The 20,999-nt window shown below is 39.6% G+C and overlaps 1 protein-coding gene across 1 annotated transcript; it reads left to right on the plus strand.

Annotated features, from left to right (window-relative positions):
- Window positions 1–2: 2 nt before the first annotated feature.
- On the plus strand, window positions 3–18,382 carry LOC145477325 (armadillo-like helical domain-containing protein 3). Its single transcript, XM_081455513.1, has 26 exons — window positions 3–379; window positions 717–773; window positions 1,467–1,532; window positions 1,896–1,976; window positions 2,675–2,782; window positions 2,993–3,038; window positions 4,774–4,820; window positions 4,921–4,995; window positions 5,915–6,001; window positions 6,857–6,913; window positions 7,354–7,397; window positions 8,236–8,296; window positions 8,714–8,760; window positions 9,108–9,189; window positions 10,276–10,345; window positions 10,690–10,788; window positions 11,622–11,680; window positions 12,221–12,286; window positions 12,780–12,849; window positions 13,490–13,550; window positions 14,191–14,362; window positions 15,033–15,159; window positions 15,507–15,582; window positions 16,068–16,146; window positions 17,073–17,189; window positions 17,617–18,382. Exons 1-26 carry the CDS (start codon window positions 284–286, stop codon window positions 17,707–17,709), a joined length of 2,043 nt encoding a protein of 680 aa, XP_081311639.1. The 5' UTR covers window positions 3–283; the 3' UTR covers window positions 17,710–18,382.
- Window positions 18,383–20,999: the final 2,617 nt, after the last annotated feature.

Raw genomic sequence — 20,999 nt, forward strand, 5'->3', positions numbered from 1 at the left:
AGTGCCAGTGACTCTGCCTAAAAAATTGACACAAAACTGTATTTTGGTTGGTTATTATTCCATTTTAAGGAAGGTTTCTCTGTGAAACATGGCTTCGTTGCACTTGCCTCTGGATTTCGTTCTTTGCTAAGAACATACTGATGCATTTGAAGTTGATTTTTCTGTCTTTGGTATGAAACTGGAGTCGATATGTTTTGAAATACTTTATGTGTAATAACTCAGTGAGATAGTTTGGCCAAATTTCTTATAATTGTTAATTGCTTCGTGGTCAAATGTAAATGCGATGGTTCATGCTATGGCTGAAACAAAATCGGGACCATTGTCACCAAAGAAGCCGGTCAAAGAGAAAATCGTGGCAATCTACGATGATTTTTTTAAGGTAAGTTTATATATACTACAGTAACATTTATTTCTCGTGAATGATATGTGCATTCGACTATCACCTCATATTTTACTATGTGCTAAAATTAAAGTTGTAATCATATACTTGTAAGACATGTACAGGATTATCTGATTATTTTGTTTTAAGCTTAAGGTTGCTAATCATGACTTATAACAACACCATGCAGTTCAGCCCAGTTCAAAACATCTACATGAACTTATAAAGTTTATTGCTATTTAATTTTTTCTATACAATCTGCATGTATGAAGAGGAAGAGGGAAGGGCAAGGCTATTTTATTTTGTTACTTTAACTGTACTTAGTTGTTTATTGTAGGGAGATGATCCATCTCGTGAAAGTCCAAATTTCTGGCATGAGTTTTTTCTCTTGAGGGTAAGTTGTTTGTTGCGTACTAGAACATCTGATCACTCTACTATATGGTATGCCTACTAGCTGTCATGAATTGAACATGAGTCTCACGCCTTCAGGTTCAAAAACTACCTCTTGAGACTAGGAACGGAAAATGTTCAAAACCTCTTTGTAAATCTTTGGAACCTTCTTCAAAAATCCTAGCAATCACTGCTACAAAAATCATAACTGTGACTCAGAAAAAGTTGCCAGGTTTAAATAGAAATGGTCTGTTATCCCATATGTATACCTTCCAGTGAAATTTCAGTTGGTGATACATTAAGTTCTCTTTTAGCTGATGAAAAGAAATTACATGTTGCTGATATTAATTATTAGGGGTTTCATTAAAGGCCGGGCACCACGTAAATTGACCTGCTGCGAGAATGATTTTGCCAGCCAGGTTTGACCATACATGTAGGGGAAATTTGTCTTATAGAGAAGTTTAGTTCAAAAAGTTTTGCCTGCATGTAGCTGTGGAAACCAGTTGTCCTCCTGTTGAAAGCGTTAATGAAACCCCTGTGATATTGAGGTCTTAGCTTATAATGATACATGTATGACTACTGTACCAGCCCTGTATATGTAAGCAGTTCCTTGGTTAGCTTGTATACATCTACATACACTGTAGGTAAAAGCGCTAGCAATTTGACATTAAAGCGTTTTTTTCACGAATCTTTTCAGGTCAATGCCGTTTACCTGGAACAGTGCATTGACAAGCTCAGTGAAGAGAAACTTATGGACGTAAAGGTACAAATTACAAGTACAATAACTACGAGGAAAAGTGTCCATCTTTGGAGAATCGCTGACCAAAATTTGCCCATGTCCAACAAAACCAGAGCTGTGGTTGGATGTTATCGGTCCTGCCAATTTTTAAATCATCAATCACTGTTAAAATAACATTTTGCATACAGATCATAACTTCTTGTTATTAACAGTCACTGTAATATTGTTCACTCCTTTTGCTAGAATTATGGACATTTGTGTGGAAGATTTTTTCTGTTCTATAAATTAGTTTGACCAAAATGCTTTAGTCAAATATAGTCAATATCTGTACTAATTTGTAAATTAAATTACATGTAGTTCATAACTGTTTCTTTCACTTTATGTTAGGAGAACATAAACCTTTTATTTGCTCAGTGCTGTATTGCATTGCGAGGAGATCACCAAATAAAACTTGTTAATGCACTGCAGGTATGTGATGAATGTGAAATTAATTTCCTTTTACAATTTATTATCTGTCAGAATACTTTTCTTAAAATTAATATGTCAATTGTTCAGAAAGCAGCAGATGTAAATCTCACAGCTACATGTACACCTGTATATTTGTACTTTATTTTGGTTTTCTACATACCATCACATTGTTCAGGACTGGTCATGTCATGATGTTTTAACATTGTCGCTGTTAGTAATAATTAGATTTATATTATTAGAAGGCAGGAAATTATTAAATGACAAGCAGAGGTCCTTGTAGAGAGTTAAACTCCTTAAATCCCAGGTGTGGTCAGACTCCGAGTTCTCATCACAATACCAGTTCATGAACATTATCAAGCAAACAGGTGACAGGAATAAAGACAATTACATGTATCAACTGACTGATTATGTCTTTATGTACCATTAAATTCTCAGAACTGAACAAGTGATATTACTCAATTTTCAAAAATTGCAAAAAGTATTTGAAGGATAACAAACACAATAGCCTCCATTTGGTGTGAAAACAAGCTCTAATATTTGTCCTTGGGCATAGTCATAATCTGTTCCTCAAAGCTCTCGGAAAACTGTTTGCTTCTTGAAACAGATAAATGTCCATGGACAAATATCCGGGCATTATTCACACCACATGGAGGCTATTGTTTATATACATGTATGTATACTGTGGTATTAAATTTCAGACGCTGTGTGCATTAGTCCGGGCTGTTTACCGAAAGAGATTAGGGGACCATGGGTTTGACGTCATTAACATTTTGATTGGTTTTGATGCTGCTGAAGCACAAATGCAGGTATTTTTCTATCATTTGTAAATTTGTAGACAATTTACTTTTTTTTTGTAAATTTGTAAACATGATTATGTAATAATATTTAAATTGTAGATTTACCAGAATGTACTGGTAGTCAACAAAATAAAACCAGACTTATTTTGAGTACATCATTATCATGTTTTGTACTGTCAGTGGTGAGTAATTGATTCATATGAAATGTCTTCTTTTTAGGGATTGTTAGAGAGTTTGCACACATTTCTAGTAGGGGACTATCCAGGTATGATGATGTACAGGGATAAATGTAGGATTTATACTATGTCATAAAAAATACAGTCAGTCAGAATACAGGAAAGCTGTTGTAAATTCAACTGTATTACATGTACATATAACCTTCCCATCATGCGCCAGGTGTAAGTCCCACTGATTGTGTTGGCCAGTGAATTTTCTATGGCATAGTATAAAATAGGAGGGAGGGAGGCTGCAGCCCCCGCAGCTCCGGAAATTATGTGATTTTTCGGGCAAAACACTAATGATTCGGGCAGTGACACTTGAGAGAAAACATTACAAAATAATGCTGTTTGTGTGATTTCCAAAACTCGTAAATAAAGTTTCTAGTTACAGTAGTTACCTTTTTTGGACTTTTCTTTTAATAAGTTTTAGACTGTACTCAGATTGAGACTGTTGATAGAGTACATGTATGATTGATTGATCATGTAAACTTTGAATATAACTATTTTTGGAATTATAGCAGTTTCATTAGATGTGGGACTTGTAAACATTTTTGTTTTTCATGCAATTTGAGTTCGTTTGCATACCAATTTCAACACTCTCGCATTCGGGCATTGCAAAATTTTTTCAGGCAAGAAGGTCACCACCCCCAAGTCTGAAGGTGCCAGTACACCTATGATGAAATATGCAACTAGTCATGCAGTTGTATATTTCAGTCGATGGGTTAATGGGCAATGGTCATCACAGCCAGTGATGGCCAGCACAGGCATCAAAGGTTTATGCATCAGTCAATTCCAGCAGTGCCCATCCCCCACCTGGGCAACCGCAGGGCATTTGCTCACGTTGTCAGTCCCGGGGGTGGGGCATCTGCAATTTTATCGCGGCCCGGGGGCTGGGCATTTGCGTACCCTGGGGCGACCCCCAGGCATTTGACACACGTGTTTTCAAAAGTGCCATGGATGAGTTCATCAGGAAAGACGAGGCATTTGTCGAACAATGACTTATCCGTCAGGGACTAGGGAAACCTGTTTTCTCAATTTTAGGTATTTCTTCATTACTTGTAAGCATAATAAATATAAGCGACGAGGTGAACTATATTTTGTTTATCACAAAACAATCACTGATGTGAACACGACTATTTTGAATTTCACATTCAAAACTAGCCTAGAATTTTTTAAATTCATGAAAGTGGAGTTAAAATACTTAAGGTTTGCGAATTCAAGTGATGCGATCTTCAAGACAGATCTTGCGGGCTTAAAATGCAATGCATCATCATTTAAAATGTCTTAATTCTTCACAGAGAAAGTAGCCTGCGAAAACAGGCACCTATCATTGCTTGCGGCTGGGCGCACGTCTGCCACGATCCCAGCTATCCTTTAGCAAACTGTTAAAATCAAATATAAAGAAATAAATATAATCAGAATCAACTAACACATACTGTTGTCCTTGAAGTCTTACCGTTGCATTAAAATACTGAACAGTTGAACGTTTTGTTCACTGATTAATAAAAAAACTGCAGAGGTGTTGGAAGGTGACGATCCCGGGGGTGGGGCATTTGCCCTCTTTCTTCGCCCCCACCCCAGGGCATTTAGACAGCTTATGTGTCCCCACCCCGGGTAATTTGCCCATTTATTTTAAAAAAATGCTAATGCCTGGGGGTTAGCCCAGGGGGGGGGGGGTGGGTGGGGGGATGGGCACTGCTGAAATTGACTGATGCATTAAGAACCGTCGATCCTTCATTGTCACAAGTTTTATATTTTTCTTTAATACATGTATTTTCACAGTGAGCTTAAAGAACCTATCACTAAAGCTGGCTCTGATACTTGTAACAGTAAGTACATGTACACTATATCAAGTACTGTTGTTCAAAATTCTCCTTGGTTGAAATTGACCATGTGTAATGTTAACCTGTGTGTCGATCACTGTTTTAGGCAACAGACAATGTCAGTCAGAATACAATAGTGGAGTACATTATGATCAACAGCATTTTTGAAGCAGTTATTCAGGTACATTGTCAGTTTGATGTCAGATTGATCAATTGTTTGAGATGCTTAATCTGCAGTCTTAGTACATTAAGTACACTTTTTAGAAAACACTTTCAAAAATGTTCACAAAAACTGTACATTTGCTTCTATTTATTGATTTATATAGATTATGAGCTTGAGATTTCTACTGCATGACAGTCGATGAGAAATTGAGAGCAAATAATCTAATTGTTTTAATATAAATCTACTAGTTGTGCAAATCTTTAAATCTAAATCCTCTCCAAAGACACTTCGAAAATGCAAAGATCTACGGCTGCCACTTTGTTAGCAAGTGCGCACTTTTGGGCTACTCACTATCTTTAACAGAATAGATACATATAGTGAGTAGCTTGGCCAATCAGAGAGTGGCATTTGTGATAGATTACTTAGATCTGGACAACATGTAAAACTCAATAGAAACAAAGAACTAGTCTTTTTTCCTTAGTTTATAGTAGTTGAATCTTTTTCTCACAGTTTTTCTTACAGAATTAACAAATGGAAAACATTTTCTCTAATAAAATTACTATCAAGTTTATGAAGTACTGTAAGTTGTAAGACTTCAAAACTAAGAAGAACTAGAAAAATCTCTAGAAACAGCTCATAATCCAACAGTATTTCTTGTTTTCCTAAATGCTATAACCCCATAGAAACACATACCGGTAAAATGTTTCCTATTTTTTAATTAAATAACGAATACCTAGCAAACCTTTGGACTTTTTTTACTGTATTGGAATGGTAACAACATACAAAGATACACAGCTATTGTAAACCTTTGGATGCATTGCAGTCCTATAAATATCACATAGGCACATGCTGACATACAGTAAGACATGTACACAGGCCTTTGAATTTACAGCAGTATCCTTCTACACTCACTCTCAGTTTATGACACTTTTTTCAGGTCCTTGCTGATCCAGTTGCCAGACAGCAACATGGCTACGAGGCAATGCTGCTCTTGACAGTGCTTGTTAATTACAGGAAGTATGAAGTGAGTAAATAAATAATTATTATTATTATATAAATCTACAATATTTTAGAGAGAAAGCCACATTCAGCTTTAGCTGGTTTTTATGCAGGTCCTCTATCCTGGTCCAATTGGACTTTAGAAATGCTGGTTTTTGTGGAAGTAGGAAAACCAGACGACCAGGGGTAAAACCCTTGGAGCATGGAAAGAACCAACAACAAACTCAACCCATGTATGGCACTCGGTCAAAATCAAACCCGGGACACATTGGTGGGAGGCGAGTGGTCTCTCTCAAAATTGTATTTTTATTATTATTTTTTTTTTGTATTTTTTTGGTACATTGCAATGTAGTGGGAAACTGGGATAAAACATCCAACTTGATAGCAACAAAAGGAGAAAAAATTCTGAGCTTGCTATCCTGGTCCTAAATTCTAGATATATTGTTTGGTCTTGCTCATGTGTACTTTGATGGAACAAACTACATTATTGAACCACTAGAACCAGCAAGCTTCCTGATTCTAGTAGCAACAATCTTTGAATGTCAATCCATTGACAATCTCTGGCTTTATTTCTGTGTACAAGGTTAGAAAAGAAAGAAAAATAATCTTTGATTTAGATGTTTTACACACAGTAACTGATTGGGGTATTGTGATATGTTTTGGAACTGCCAGACACCTCACCTCTGATATGTCAAAAAAATTGATCTTGATGTCCAAGGTAAATATGATTAAAAAATTTATGAACATCATTGATAATAATTTGTAAAGAGGGCGAGCAATGTTGTTAACCAAGTTACAATGAACAATTGCCGCCTTTTGTGACCAGCACCTCTGTTATAACGGAATAATGATTATTCATTTGTCTGAATATTATTATCAGGCTTCAAATCCTTACATTGGAAAACTGTCAATCTTGGATGATGAGCTGGCTCTAAATGTAAGTTTAAAAAAGTTGTTCATAGTTGTTTTTAATTTTTTAATTTATTAATTTTATCCAAAAGCGATCAAGATAGAATGATTGCCTAAAGTATGTTGTGGTTCAATATTTGCCCTCAGGTACAATTTTTACTTTTCCTTTGTTTATATTACATTTATTTATTAAATAAATATTATATTACCATATACCAGGGCAAGGGAAAACACCATTAAATTTTGAGTTGTACCGAGGGTAAAATCAAACGCCAACATCACATGAATTTTTCTTTGCCAGAGAAATTGTAGTGTCCAGGGCCATCTTGTATTTTTTTGCTATGTCAAAGGCTAGGTGCTCAAGGAAACTGCCTAAATTTTGTTTTGGTTGGGATCATTAAAAGTTTTCTTTGTATGTACTTGTATAACGTTGTGATGTTAACTGCAGTTCATTATTTTCCATTGAAGGGTTTTGGCTGTGTCATATCAGCTGCACTCACCGATTACAACAGGTATTTGTCTTTACGGATATATGGTATCAGTCTGCTAATATTTCTTCTATGATAAATTTTACGATCAATGCAGAAATTCTCACGGCAGATTTTCATTGTCAATAAGCTAACAGACACATGAATGTATAATTTATGCAATGCATCAACAAGTGAGAGCGGACAATTTGTTATCGTAAAATACAAATTGATGTCAGTTTTTAATGCATCTGTCCTGTTATCAGATATGAATTATGTCATTGTCAAAGTAGCAGGTGCAGATTCACTCGGCGATCAACAGCTACTTTGACAATATTATGACAAAAATTCATGATCAGTTTACATGTATGAGGACCGATGCATGAAAAACTGACGTTAAGTTGTTAACTTGTACCATGATGCTACATGTAAGTTGCTTCCATACTTACTAAAATACATGTAAAGTAATGTTACGTCACTGCGAAGAATGATAAATTATATATTTACCAAGTATTGTAGGTAATGCAATGTGTCCAGAGATGTCTATAATGTGTTCACAGTGCTGTCACATGTATACACGTACCATATAGTGTACCAATCGCTAGTTCCTTGTATGTCATGCAGGTAAATAGACTGCTGGCAGTCTGTTTTCCTCACGAAATTGGCAGGGAGTCAAAGAGCCTGCTGGCAGACCAGGAAGTATGAGGCAAGGTGTTTCAGTCTGTAAGATACTGGGACAAGACATGCCACACTGGTCAGACCCTAAGAGGAAGGTCTGGCTGCCATCAGTCTAGCATGCTCATGGTATTAGCTAAAAATTCCAGCTAGTTTGCCATCTAATGAACTGATGTTTGACATTTTGTTTTTATTATTAATATTTCAGGAAGCATGCAGCTATGTTAGAACAGGCATCCGGAGGATTGATCAGTTCCATAACAAGCTTTGTATGTGCCATGAGAGCTTAATTTTGTGCACCAACATGATGAAAGGGGAGAAATGACAGAATAACATTACTCAATAGCCCTTTTTACAATTAACTTTACTGATTTGCATTCCAACCTAATCCAGTGTGTATGTGAGGCAATTTTAAACCAATTTATTATGTAGATTCTGCCAGAAATTCCCCCGCATCCATGTTGGGTTACATTGTAATGCAAATGAGAATTAAAGCAAAACATGAAGAGGGCTATGAGTACAGGAATTAACTAACGATACCAAAGAAATGATGTAATGTAGGAAGGAGAGAACCCAGAATGAAATTCTTATTCTTTTGTTATGCAGGCTATTAGTCAAATGACTTTTTGTCCATCATATAGATTTTTCTAAAATCATCAAATTTTAATATTTATTACACTGTACAGGTTGGAAGCATGTTTGTTGCTGAGACAGAGAGGTCTGAATGTTTCAGGTTCGCAATCATTGCTGCTTATGCTTTTGCCTATAAAAGAATTAATGTTATTGCCTAGCATGCACCCATGTACTACAGTACTGTAGCCAACAAAAAGCTGTCACCTAGAGCAAAAATCCTTTGTTGTGAGTATATAGGTCTTGTGATAGATTTTCATACTGGCCGTTTGTACTTGTGTGTGAAAAGAGTGCCTTAGGGATCATGAGGGTGCAGTGTCTTGCAAGAACGCAACCCAGTGATGCTGGCCAGGCTTGAATTCATCCCGCTTGGTCCAAAATCCAGCCAACTTTAACTATGTGCCTTTACTGTATAAAAGAGTAAGAATTATTTTTGTCTCCGATTGTCAGTACCAATGAAGCTGTTCTCCTGGCATTATATGAAGCAGTCCATCTTAACAGAAATTTCTTCACTGTCCTTAGTCATGTCACGGTGAGTATCTTATCATTTTGGTATAGACTATAATAGTTACTCTGGTCCAAAGTGTAGTTTGAGTAGCAAAACACTGTTCTCTTAACCATATTAAGTTCCTGCCGTGTGGCACGAATTTTTGCAGGAGTTTAACTTTGCGATCGGCGTTTTTTCGTGTTTTGCGAAACTAATTGTTGCGATCGGTTAAAAAAAAAACTGGTTTTCTTGCTGGGTATTAATTTTTGCGAGTTTCAGGAAACCGCATGCGATCGACAAGTGAAACAACATGTAGAGATCTAAGGCAAAGTCCACACTACGCCAGAGGAATTTGAAAACGCAGCTTTATTTCTACGGTTAGGCCTACCGTCCACACTAACTGAACCCGGACCGAAAACGGAACTTTTCGAAAGCGCTCTTCAAACCGGAGGAATTTGAAAAAGCCGGCTTTGCGTTTTATTGTGGACGGAAAACATTTTGAAAACGGAGCTTTTCGAAAACGATAACGTCTCGATAATAATGTAATTTGCCTGGCCGAATTTTCTTCAAACACAAATCCAAAATGACCGGTGATTGTTGTGTTTTCAAGCTTTCCGATGTAGTGTGGACGGAAAACATTTGATGCGTTTTCAGAGTGAAAACGCCGTTTCATATTTCTCTGTTGTAGTGTAGACGGGGCCTAAAACACGGTAGTCAGTGTCACTCTATTACAATTACATCTTCCCCAAGTGTGACTGACTGCTCCTGCCGTGATGAATCAGCAATAACTATGGTGCCACTTGATACTTAATCGCACATGTGATGTACCGAGGGCAATTTCATCGCTTTATTCCTGAACGATTTGTTTTTATTTCGTCGCTTTGTTTCCGAACGAAAGTGACGTTTTAAAAATATACGACCTCCCATATACGACACAGGCAAACAAAATTCCACTTGTGATTTTTGTTTGTATAATTTCGCCAGTCGAGTAAATTTTGGCGGGAGCTTGTTTTTGCGGATCGCGGAAGAAACTGCAAAATATCAAAAAATAAAAAAAAATAAAAAAATAGAACGCGCTAAAATTTCACGTCACACGGTAATCTAAAGATCCAGTTGTCTTGTTCTTTCCAGACTGCTCCAGGGTCCAGTCCCCCTCCGTCACCTACCGCTGCCCCTCCTGTTGTTGAAAGGACTGCAACTGGTATAATACATTGCTGTATAATTCTACTTAATACACCGAATGATATCCCCTTTAATTAAGAGTTAATGGAATTAAAAGCCTTAAACTTTAGATAGAAGGTATTTCGAGTTTGTGAGTAAGTTCCACGTTGCTACAAGTTCTGTGAAGGATAGCGAAGGAATCGTATACGCAAACCTCAGAAGATGTATGAGTCAGTTTTCAGATTTAGCCATACTGGTGTTGAACTTCCTAAGATCTAGGAGACTTCTTAAGGTTACATTTGAATTCATGTAATAGAACACACCTGTTTGGAAAGACTTCTTGTGTTTTATCAAATCACATTTATTACGCGTTTCTTTTTGTAGCTGCCGTTGTTGAAGATTTTCCTCCAGACTTGAGCCAACCCACCAATTTACTTGTCACTCTTTTGACCTACTCTTCCATTGCTGTACAGAATACAAAAGGTATATAGTGTACTATAATATTTTTGCAAGGTGTAGGACATGTAACTTCATAATTCTCGTTTTCTCTTTTGTTCCCGTATATTAATTCTGCAAGGAAACCTCTCATTATCAATTTTTACCTTTTAGGACGTTCGCACTAATTGTTTCTGCGCATCCTTATTGCGCACGCAAATTCATACGCCACGTCACGCATAAGAGCGCGCGCTAAGTAATAAAATGAACAATGATAAGGCAGATGACCATTGCTGTAGCTTTGCCTGGATTTCAAGTTAACGATCTTGGACATTCGGTGACCCCTACTTTTCTTTCTAGAAACAGGTTTTGTTTACAATTATCTCCACACTGTCCAAAAATGGACAAAAAATTAATGTAGGAAGTTAAAAAAAATTCAAGATTTCTGTGCACGGGACATCGAATCCTGCAATCTTGCGGCTGCAACGTGCCTGAAACTATGGTCGCTAAATGCCGGCGAACTTCTTCTTTAAGGAAACTCACCAGTTGAGTAAATTCACTTGATAGGTCCACTTAAACAATATGTGGCAGAGAACATTTCACTTCAAAGATCTAATTGTAATATTTTTGGACCTACAGACACTGTGGCCTTATTCGCTAACGAAGCCCGATTTTTTTCAGATTTAGGGTGTTCTTCGAGGCACGTTCTCTCCAAAACGAAGTTGGTGACCCCCGATTTGTTGACATTTCTGACATAACTAACTCATCCTCTTACAGTGGTAAAAGTCTCGGAAAAAAATCAATGTTGGAAAGTTTTCGCGCGAACGTCCTCAAACAACACCACGTCGCTAACATGGCGAGTGTGTTTCTTTTCCTTCCAGACGACAAGGGTATAAGCAATGCCAAGCTGTGTCTGATCATTTTAACGTGCATTGTTGAGGTAAGCCTAAAGTAACAAAGAGAAGATGAAATGTTAAAGAGCGAATTCTCCATATAGGCCTTACTCCAAGCGGAAACCCTGTCAAGTTACTTTTAGACGTGGTACCCAGTTCTTTCGCGGTTAATGTCACCACGGGCATTGCGTGGATGTTTTCATGGAGGGTGAAATTGCGTATAATGCCACTTGGGCAGTCCACTTGAAAACCTTAATTGGCGCCTTTCTTGCTAAACAAGAAGGAGCAAGATTTATACCTCGCAGCAGTGGTTGCAACAGAGTGTATTTCATTCTGAAGGCAAATTTAAGCTGAGCTTGTGTTGCTTTCCTCCAAGCAATTAGCCTGTTAGCAAACAATAGTCCCTTTGTGGCAAGATTTACAACGCACGTGCATATCCATTGTTCTGTTCATTAAACCCTTCTAGTTGTCGTTAAATTCGTGGTTTGTTTAAGCTTCCTGATGTCTACGTAAGAGGTTACCTCAAGGAAACAACCTTAAGAACCAACAAAGAGCTGAATTGATATTTGCTGTCTTATTTTCCACAGGATCAATATGCCAATGTTTTCCTTCATGATGCAAACATGACGTTCTCAGTTCCTTTACACAGAGTGGTAAGTGCTAGTGAGCCCGCGTTCCTGAGCAGGGCTGTTGCTGAGCGACATGATTTACATATATCCTGATGACGACAGCTCTCGTGACAACTTCCGCAGCGCTCGTACTGCGTTCTGATTGGACAGTTAAAAACCGGAAATCATCGAATAGCCACGAGGGTTAAGTTGTCGCAAAATATAACCTGTCCAGAGTGAATAGTGCATTCTATATGTAAAACTAGTTTACCTAAATGGTTCAAAATGCTCCATTGCGGCGTAGTGTAGATAGAAAACATTTGATGCGTTTTCAGAGTGAAACCTCTGTTTTCAAAATCCTCCGACGTAGCGTGGACGGGGGCCTGAAACGTAAACTTTTCTTGATGGGAATCACTTCGGCAGTACATTCAGCGGAAGCAAGTTCACTTTTTTGATAGCGAAGAATTCTAGATACCCTTGATCTAGTTTTGGCTTGGCGAAGTCCTTGTTAATGTTTGATTCAATTGTTTTCTGCCAGCAAATGTATCACAGAGGCGCCGTTATTGAAAAGAATGCTCCCTCACGACCTCTTGCTTGCGCGTTACTTGGTGAGTATTAATACAGAATTTAGCGTACAGTTTTCGAGAGTTCGGTTCCCATTGAAGCTTGACTTGGGATGAGGTGAAGATTAAACGCTTACTGACTGGGTCCTTAGGGAGACAGTTATTTTTCTCTCGGAGCCGAGGGAAATACTGAGATTCGAGTTAAACAAAATCAACTTGTTTCCCGAGGAACTAGTCATTAAGTGAGCGAAGAGGTTAAATGAATTTACATGCAACGGCGGTCGCTGGTCAAAATTCGCGGGTAACTTCGCACTGTTACCCTTTTATGTCATATTGGCTGCTCAGAGACTATTGACGGGAAACAGTTGACCTCGAAGTAGCCAATGAGAGCACCAGCTGTTGGGAAAAAAATTCCTGCGATAATAAATCGTAAGTGTTTTACAGTTTTATTGTTATTCCGGGAGTAAGCACTTTGTACCAAATCTTGGGATATGATTGGCTAACCCATATGAGCGACATGGAGTTTACTTGGTCAATCGGGATTGCCCGCTTTGTCTCGCAAGAAAACGGTGTTCGAGCAATACGCTACAGGAAGACTGAAATAATTGGATGTCTACCTCACAGCTATTATTTTCGCTTTACGTGGAATAACGACAATGGATGTAATCTGTACCTTTTTTTTCAGATCTTATGGTGGAGTTTATTGTAACTCACATGATGAAAACCTTACAAACCGACTTATACAGGTAAACATGCTCAGCAAAATAGATTGTTACGTGTTAAGACCTTGATGTCGGCCAAGATTTCCTAGATATCCCTGTCAAAGTACCTTTTAAATAATTGAATCCATTTTCCATCTTTATCCGATGGCCTGTCCGTGCTTGGGACTTCGACACACTAATAAAGTTCTTATCTTATCGTCCTTTTCTTATGACCTTTATAGCGCTAAAAGTTTGTGTCGCTTTGATCCGTGGTGTTAAGCTGAGTCTGTGCTTTCATCCGTCACAGCTGGAAAGAAGAAAATTAACCCTCAAGTAATTTATAGTGCTGAATTTCGTTCTTAGCATTAGGCTTCGAAAGAATGGGAGACCACACGGGGTAAAGAGAAATTCTGTGATCTCGGTGGGATTCGAACCCACGATCTCCAGATTAGATTACTGCTGCTTAACCGACTGAGCTACGAGGCCAGACGGGAATAGGTGGTGGGTGATTACGCAGGATATACGTGCTCCCGTCTGACTTCGTGACTCAGATGAAGTCATACCAGCATCTTAAAATTTGAAAGGTGTTACGGTTGAAATGCTGTGTCTAGTAAAGAGAAACAGCCTCGTGGAATAGCTCTCCCTTCTATATATACAAGACTTGGTTCTTCTTTTATTGTTGCAGTAAAACATTTGGAATTCTCCACCGTATGCTTTGTTACCAGAAGAGGTGTCGGGTCAGGCTTTCTTATTCCTGGAAGAACTTCTGGACGGCTCTAATGAACTTCCTTAAATTCCTTCTCTCCAATGAAACTGTGCTCACAAAGACCTCTGATATCTTCTCCCTGGCCTCACAGGTTAGGTTTTGACTGCCTTCTCGGGAATAGAGTCTGAACAACACTGCTCCAATATTTCTGGAGATATTCTTGATTCAGTATTTTATTGTTTAAGTGGAACCACCTATGACGTCATCACTTTCCTAATTTACATAATAGAAAAACGCAAATATCTTTAAAACGAAAAAAAGATTTTCCAAAAAGGAAAACGCCATTCTTCTCTACTTTGAAAAGCCTTTCAAATAAGCAGCCATTATTTTTTACTTCATACGCACTTTAAATTGACTGTAAGCGGCTCGAAAGAATGATTTTTGTTCCCAAAGTTAGATATTCAAGTTCGAAGAATGTCTCCAACGTGAAGAGTTTTGAGAACGATCGAAACTTTTGGGTTTTGCAAATCGGTATGTCATTGTTAGCATCATCGTTTTTAATTGTCTTTCAAAACCTCTGTTTTCGCAGTCCACACGAAATGCGCTCGCATTTATTTTCGAACAATTCCACCTTAGAGTGTCTGTTCTTAAACAAAAAGATACATCATCTTATTCGACAGTTTATGTGAGGCTGAACATTAAAGGAAAAATTATCTTAGTTAAACTCAACAAGAATCAACATAAATGACCTTGAACGGGATATAAAATTGTGTGAGTAGAGTTTCAATATCAGAAAATATTAATGTTATCTGTTTCTTTAGGTGGTTAACATCTTCAATTTGTTTATCACGTATGGAGATACATTTCTACCTTCTCCCACATCTTATGATGAGCTTTACTACGAAATCATACGCGTTCATCAGATTTTTGACAACCTCTATTCAATGGGTGAGTCTGATAAACTGGTTTGGTGTTCGCTTGATGAAACTTTGTTAGATAGAAGTAAGTCATTTTTTTAGAGAATGGTATTGTTCAACATTCGGCAGAGAAAATTCCATTCTGATCACGCAGGTCTACAGAGATTCAAGTGGCGCTTCTGATTGGTTGATACTTGCGCGGGAAAATTCAAATCCGAGTAGCAACCAATCAGAGACACCGCACCGATCTCTGTTGAGCTACGTCATCAGAATAGCATTTTTCTGGTCTAGTCTCGCGTGTGATGTCCGTATGCAAAAGATAAATGGCTTAGTGCGTTTCATGAAAAAAAAACAACAACTGTTCATTGTTTTTAACAGCATTAAGACATTCAACGAATGGTGGCGACTGGAAAGATCCTGCATCCCGTCTTGCCAGCTCTTTAGTGAATGTCAGGTGAGTTTGTAAACAAAATTATTCAAGTTCTAATGCTCATAACGAATTGCAATGTTACCTAAGTATGTTGCTTTCCAACGGAACCAATGAATTGTAGAGCAGTTTTCGCTTGAGTGTATAACGTACCTCGCTTTGCCATTGTTTGACATTACTACGGTACGCGATTGGCTTAAAACATCGTGCCAGTTTTTCATCCAATCAGAAGTAAAACCAAAACCAATCTTGACTCGCTCGCACAGGTTTTCCTGCGCTTCGCTTCAGCCACGTGTATTTGCTTCGAGTTTTGTTTGGGTCACGGTATTATCTGAATCTTTTGTGATTGGCTACAGTGATTACTTTGGTTTTGGTTGTACGGTACTCAATTCAAAGCATCCATAAAAGGAAAAGCAACAACCTGGCTGGCACAAGTCTTCCCAATCATTTTCATAACAGATTGAATATTGAAATATCTTGGACTCTTGAACTTCTGTATTTCTTACACACAGAGCAATCATAAACCATTTTACGCCGAAAATCGATTCATGGGCAGCCGTCAATCATCTGACGTCACTCTCTTCGGAACAGGTTTGTTGGCATTTTCGCTGGTCAGAATGTGAACCATTTTTGGCGCTAAAAGCTCGAGCCGTGTACGACACGTGCCATCTTATACCTGGTTGCCCATATGGACTGGGCCTTGCTTATTTCTTTGGTGTTTTCTTACCTCAGTAAACTACTATTTCTATATTCCTTCAATTCAAAGATTAATCTTGTTAATGGCTAAAAAACTCGGATTTTGAAATGCTGCCCTTGAGAGCAGTCGAGCTCCTATTAGCAGACACCCTCGGGGAAATGGAAGGTGGCCGCTTAATAGGAGTTGCTGTGCTTTGAATATTTTTAATTTATTATTATTTTTTAAAATTTCGTAGTGAACATGGAATTAAGTCAAGACAATCATGATAAACGTGTGTTTGAATGCTTTTATCAGTCGTCACTTTCTATTTCGGACTTTAAATTTTGGCACGAGCTCCTGATCTTGGGTGGTCGTGTAATGGGCTAAAAGGGGTAAAGACAATTGGAAAACTTTCATTGGGACGACCAAAAGGTGGTAACGATCGCTTAATAGACGTTGCTGGTTAATAAGGTTTTATTTGCAGTATTTTACTGAAAAAAAGTTCGGGACTTAAAAATAACTGGCTGCTTAACAGGGGTGGCCGCTTAGTAGCTGGCGTTTTAATAGACTGTTACAGGCCTCTATTTTCTCGTATTTTTATTCGATCATTGAACGCGCGGATAGAATCGCGAGAGAACTGGACGCCAGCGCAAAACGGAAGACTTGACTGGGCAGGGGGTGGGGACCCGAGAGCAACCCCAACCCCCCACCTCCGCGTGCTTCCAACTTGCTTCGATCGCGTTTCTTTCGCTTGCGTAAATAGGGAGGCTATGACCATCTAGCCTTTTAATAAGGGTTTGACTGTAATTGTAGTTGAATGCGTTTTTTTTTTCTTTTTCAGGTGCTAAGCGTGATTCGCAGTAATTATGACACGTTAACCCTAAAACTGCAAGAAAACTTAGATCATTATGAGAAATACTCAGAGAAGCCGAAGGAGGCGTCCTACTTTACTCAACTGGTATGTGTTAACCTGTAGCCCGAAGGAAAATACAGACACCTCGTGGTATAAACAATAGCCTCCATTTGGCGCGAAAATATGCTCGGATATTTGTCCGCGGACATTATCTGTTCCGAGAAGCGAACAGTTTTCCGAGAGCGTAGCTCGAGGAAAACTATGAGCTTTGAGGAACAGACAATCTCCAAGGACAAATGTCCAAGCATATTTTCCCGCCAAATGGAGGTCATTGTATTTATTATCCTTTAAATATTTTTCGCAACTCGCGCGGTTTTGAAAATTGGGGAATGTCACTCGGATATTCCACAGGTTAAGGTGGGGGCATGTGTCCCACTATATAACGTGTTTAGACCCATCGTGCGCGAGCGAAAAGTTAAAATTCGTTTGGTTTTTTCATTGCATTGATTTGACTGTGTTGGTATTTCCACAGGTCCGTTCGATAGTGATCGATGTTCGGAGAACGATTTCTGTTAGCAATCTAGAGCAGTTTAGTTTGCTTCAAGAATTTGCTTCAATCCACTGAGAAGGCTCAAGGCAACGCAACCATCTGTTCACAGTGAGCAGAGGATTCGAGAAATAAAACACGATAACTATTTCAAGAACAATTGTGCACAATTGAATGGTGTTTAGTGTAATAATAAGTGGTGGTTATGAGGTGGCTTGTAAATGGCAACGAAAAAACAAGTCACATTAGAAGGACAAAATGAAATTCCAAAACAAGGAACAGTTATTTAGCCCTGTGCTTCTCAAAGAAGATACTAACGTGTCGAGGTTATTATTTTAGTCTTTGTCGTTTTCCTCGACTAGAGGACAGTTTGTTGGAGCAAATATTGTTTAGGGGTTTTAATAACGTTTTTAACAGGAGGGCAACTGGTTTTCACAGGCGGGGAAAACTATTTTATCTGAACTTCGTGATAAGAAAAAAACTTTCCGCTCGATAGTCAAACCAGATGAGTAAAGTCATCCCCGCAGCTGGTCAATATGCCCGGTGCCCAGCCCTTGGAGCGGCTGATTAGTTTCGAACACGTGTCATTTAAGGGGGAAAAAGATAAGCGCCACCGCGCTGCCTAGCTACCTAGCTATATTCTGAAGGAGTGTTCAAATTATCTCGTGACAAATTATTGTAGGGTAAAAGAATAGTGCATATGAAGACAAAATAAAGGGAATTGAATGTCTTTTACTGATTTTGTATTGTTAATCTGCACTAGTCAGCGTGGTTGTATCATTATTGGACCTTCTGATTTGAAGTTTTATTGTAACCAAATAAGGAATTATCCATAGAGAATTAACCAATCAAGCTTTAACTGCTGTCCTGTTGTCCTATTACGTCACTGACCTGACATCTTTCACTACCATGGACATTTTCAAGGATATACTGTAATAAGTAAAAAATGAAATTTTCAAAAACCGGTCACCAATCCCCAGCTATTTGAAATTCCTCCTCTCCCTCTCTGTCGCCCGTAGCTTCAATCCCGACCCTATCCGCAGGGCGTTTTTCCTCTCAATGCGTTTTCTTCCCCTCCTCTCCCCCGTCCGTTGATGAAGATCGGATTTAAAATTAACTCTTGCGACCCCACCCTGCCCTTCTTTTTTTCCGAGGATTGCAATGTAACGTGCTAACAGTTGCTTGGGCACTCTCTCTTCAGTCAGCCAAAAGTTACGGAATTCTCAGTGCGAATTAATATGGCTGCTCACTGCCCCGGCAAAGTAACGATGTGGGTGGTAAAATTTTGACCAAGCAGAAACTCTCGCAACTGGGATGTGCGTATCAAGGGAGAGGGGGGGGGGGGGTGGGTGGGTAAAAACTGGACACAACTTACGACCGCGTAATTAAGTTGTAGCCTCCCATGCAGACGCGCTCTGTGGGCTCGTCACACAATCTTGATTCTTTCCCCACGAAGGGAGGCAAACCGCGTGACGAGCCCAGAGAACGTCTCTGTAGGAGGCTACTAGTAAGTTAGTGAAAGAGGCGGAAACCATAATAGCTCTGAATTTCAATACATGTATCTACTTTTAAAGTTGGATGGTCTTACTCTTGGAGCAGTTTTTTCCTTCTGAACGGAGTTAAGGTCGGCACTCACGAGGGGACTGGTCCCTGCAACAAGTCGCGGGGACAAGTCCCATCGTGTGAACTGGCCATTTTTGTTTCAAAATCTAGTCGCAGGGGCTAACTTTGGTCCCTGCGACTAATCCCTGCAACAAGTCGCGGGGACAAGTCCCATCGTGTGAACTGGCCATTTTTGTTTCAAAATCTAGTCGCAGGGGCTAACTTTGGTCCCTGCGACTAATCCCTGCAACAAGTCGCGGGAACAAGTCCCATCGTGTGAACCGGCTATTTTTGTTTCAAAATCTAGTCGCAGGGGCTAACTTTGGTCCCTGCGACTAATCCCTGCAACAAGTCGCGGGAACAAGTCCCATCGTGTGAACCGGCTATTTTTGTTTCAAAATCTAGTCGCAGGGGCTAACTTTGGTCCCTGCGACTAATCCCTGCAACAAGTCGCGGGAACAAGTCCCATCGTGTGAACCGGCTATTTTTGTTTCAAAATCTAGTCGCAGGGGCTAACTTTGGTCCCTGCGACTAATCCCTGCAACAAGTCGCGGGAACAAGTCCCATCGTGTGAACCGGCTATTTTTGTTTCAAAATCTAGTCGCAGGGGCTAACTTTGGTCCCTGCGACTAATCCCTGCAACAAGTCGCGGGGACAAGTCCCATCGTGTGAACCGGCTATTTTTGTTTCAAAATCTAGTCGCAGGGGCTAACTTTGGTCCCTGCGACTAATCCCTGCAACAAGTCGCGGGGACAAGTCCCATCGTGTGAACTGGCCATGTTTGCTTCAAAATCTAGTCGCAGGGGCTAACTTTGGTCCCTGCGACTAATCCCTGCAACAAGTCGCGGGGACAAGTCCCATCGTGTGAACCGGCTATTTTTGTTTCAAAATCTAGTCGCAGGGGCTAACTTTGGTCCCTGCGACTAATCCCTGCAACAAGTCGCGGGGACAAGTCCCATCGTGTGAACTGGCCATGTTTGCTTCAAAATCTAGTCGCAGGGGCTAACTTTGGTCCCTGCGACTAATCCCTGCAACAAGTCGCGGGGACAAGTCCCATCGTGTGAACTGGCCATGTTTGTTTCAAAATCTAGTCGCAGGGGCTAACTTTGGTCCCTGCGACTAATCCCTGCAACAAGTCGCGGGGACAAGTCCCATCGTGTGAACTGGCCATTTTTGCTTCAAAATCTAATCGCAGGGACCAACTTTGGTCCCTGTGACTAGTCCCACGAAATCAAACCAGTTTGAATTTTTGGGACAAGTCCCTGCGACTTGTTCCTCAGAACGCTTCCTGTGAACTCTTCGTGGGACAAGTCCCTGCGACCAGTCCCTTCGTGTAAACTCTTCAGGGGACTAGTTGCAGGAACTAGTCGCGCGCGCAGCGACTAGTCCCCTCGTGTGTGCCGACTTTTATGCATTCGAAACAATTTCTGCTTATTTTAACGAGCACCTTTTAGTGTTTATGCATCGAAAAACGCTTAGAAAGCTTCTGTTTTAAAAGGACAATTAGCATATTTCAACCAAAGCACTTCTGAGCAACTTCTGGTCAAAAAGATTAAATTATTTTCATTTTTGAGCACCTTGATGAGAAATGTTGAGAATTTTTTTTTTTTTGGAAATGTCAAGCGGTTTCTTCCCCCCCCCCCCCCTCCCCCTCTTAGCTTCAGTATAAGGGTGAGCGCGAAGCGAACGCGCGGGAATCGTGGAAACGAAACCCACTGACGTTCGCGCTTGTTCCCGCGGTATTTATTTTGCTTGCGTTCTCTTGC

This window comes from Orbicella franksi, chromosome 2 (genome assembly GCF_964199315.1).
Source record: "Orbicella franksi chromosome 2, jaOrbFran1.1, whole genome shotgun sequence".
NCBI classification, from domain to species: Eukaryota; Metazoa; Cnidaria; class Anthozoa; order Scleractinia; family Merulinidae; genus Orbicella; species Orbicella franksi.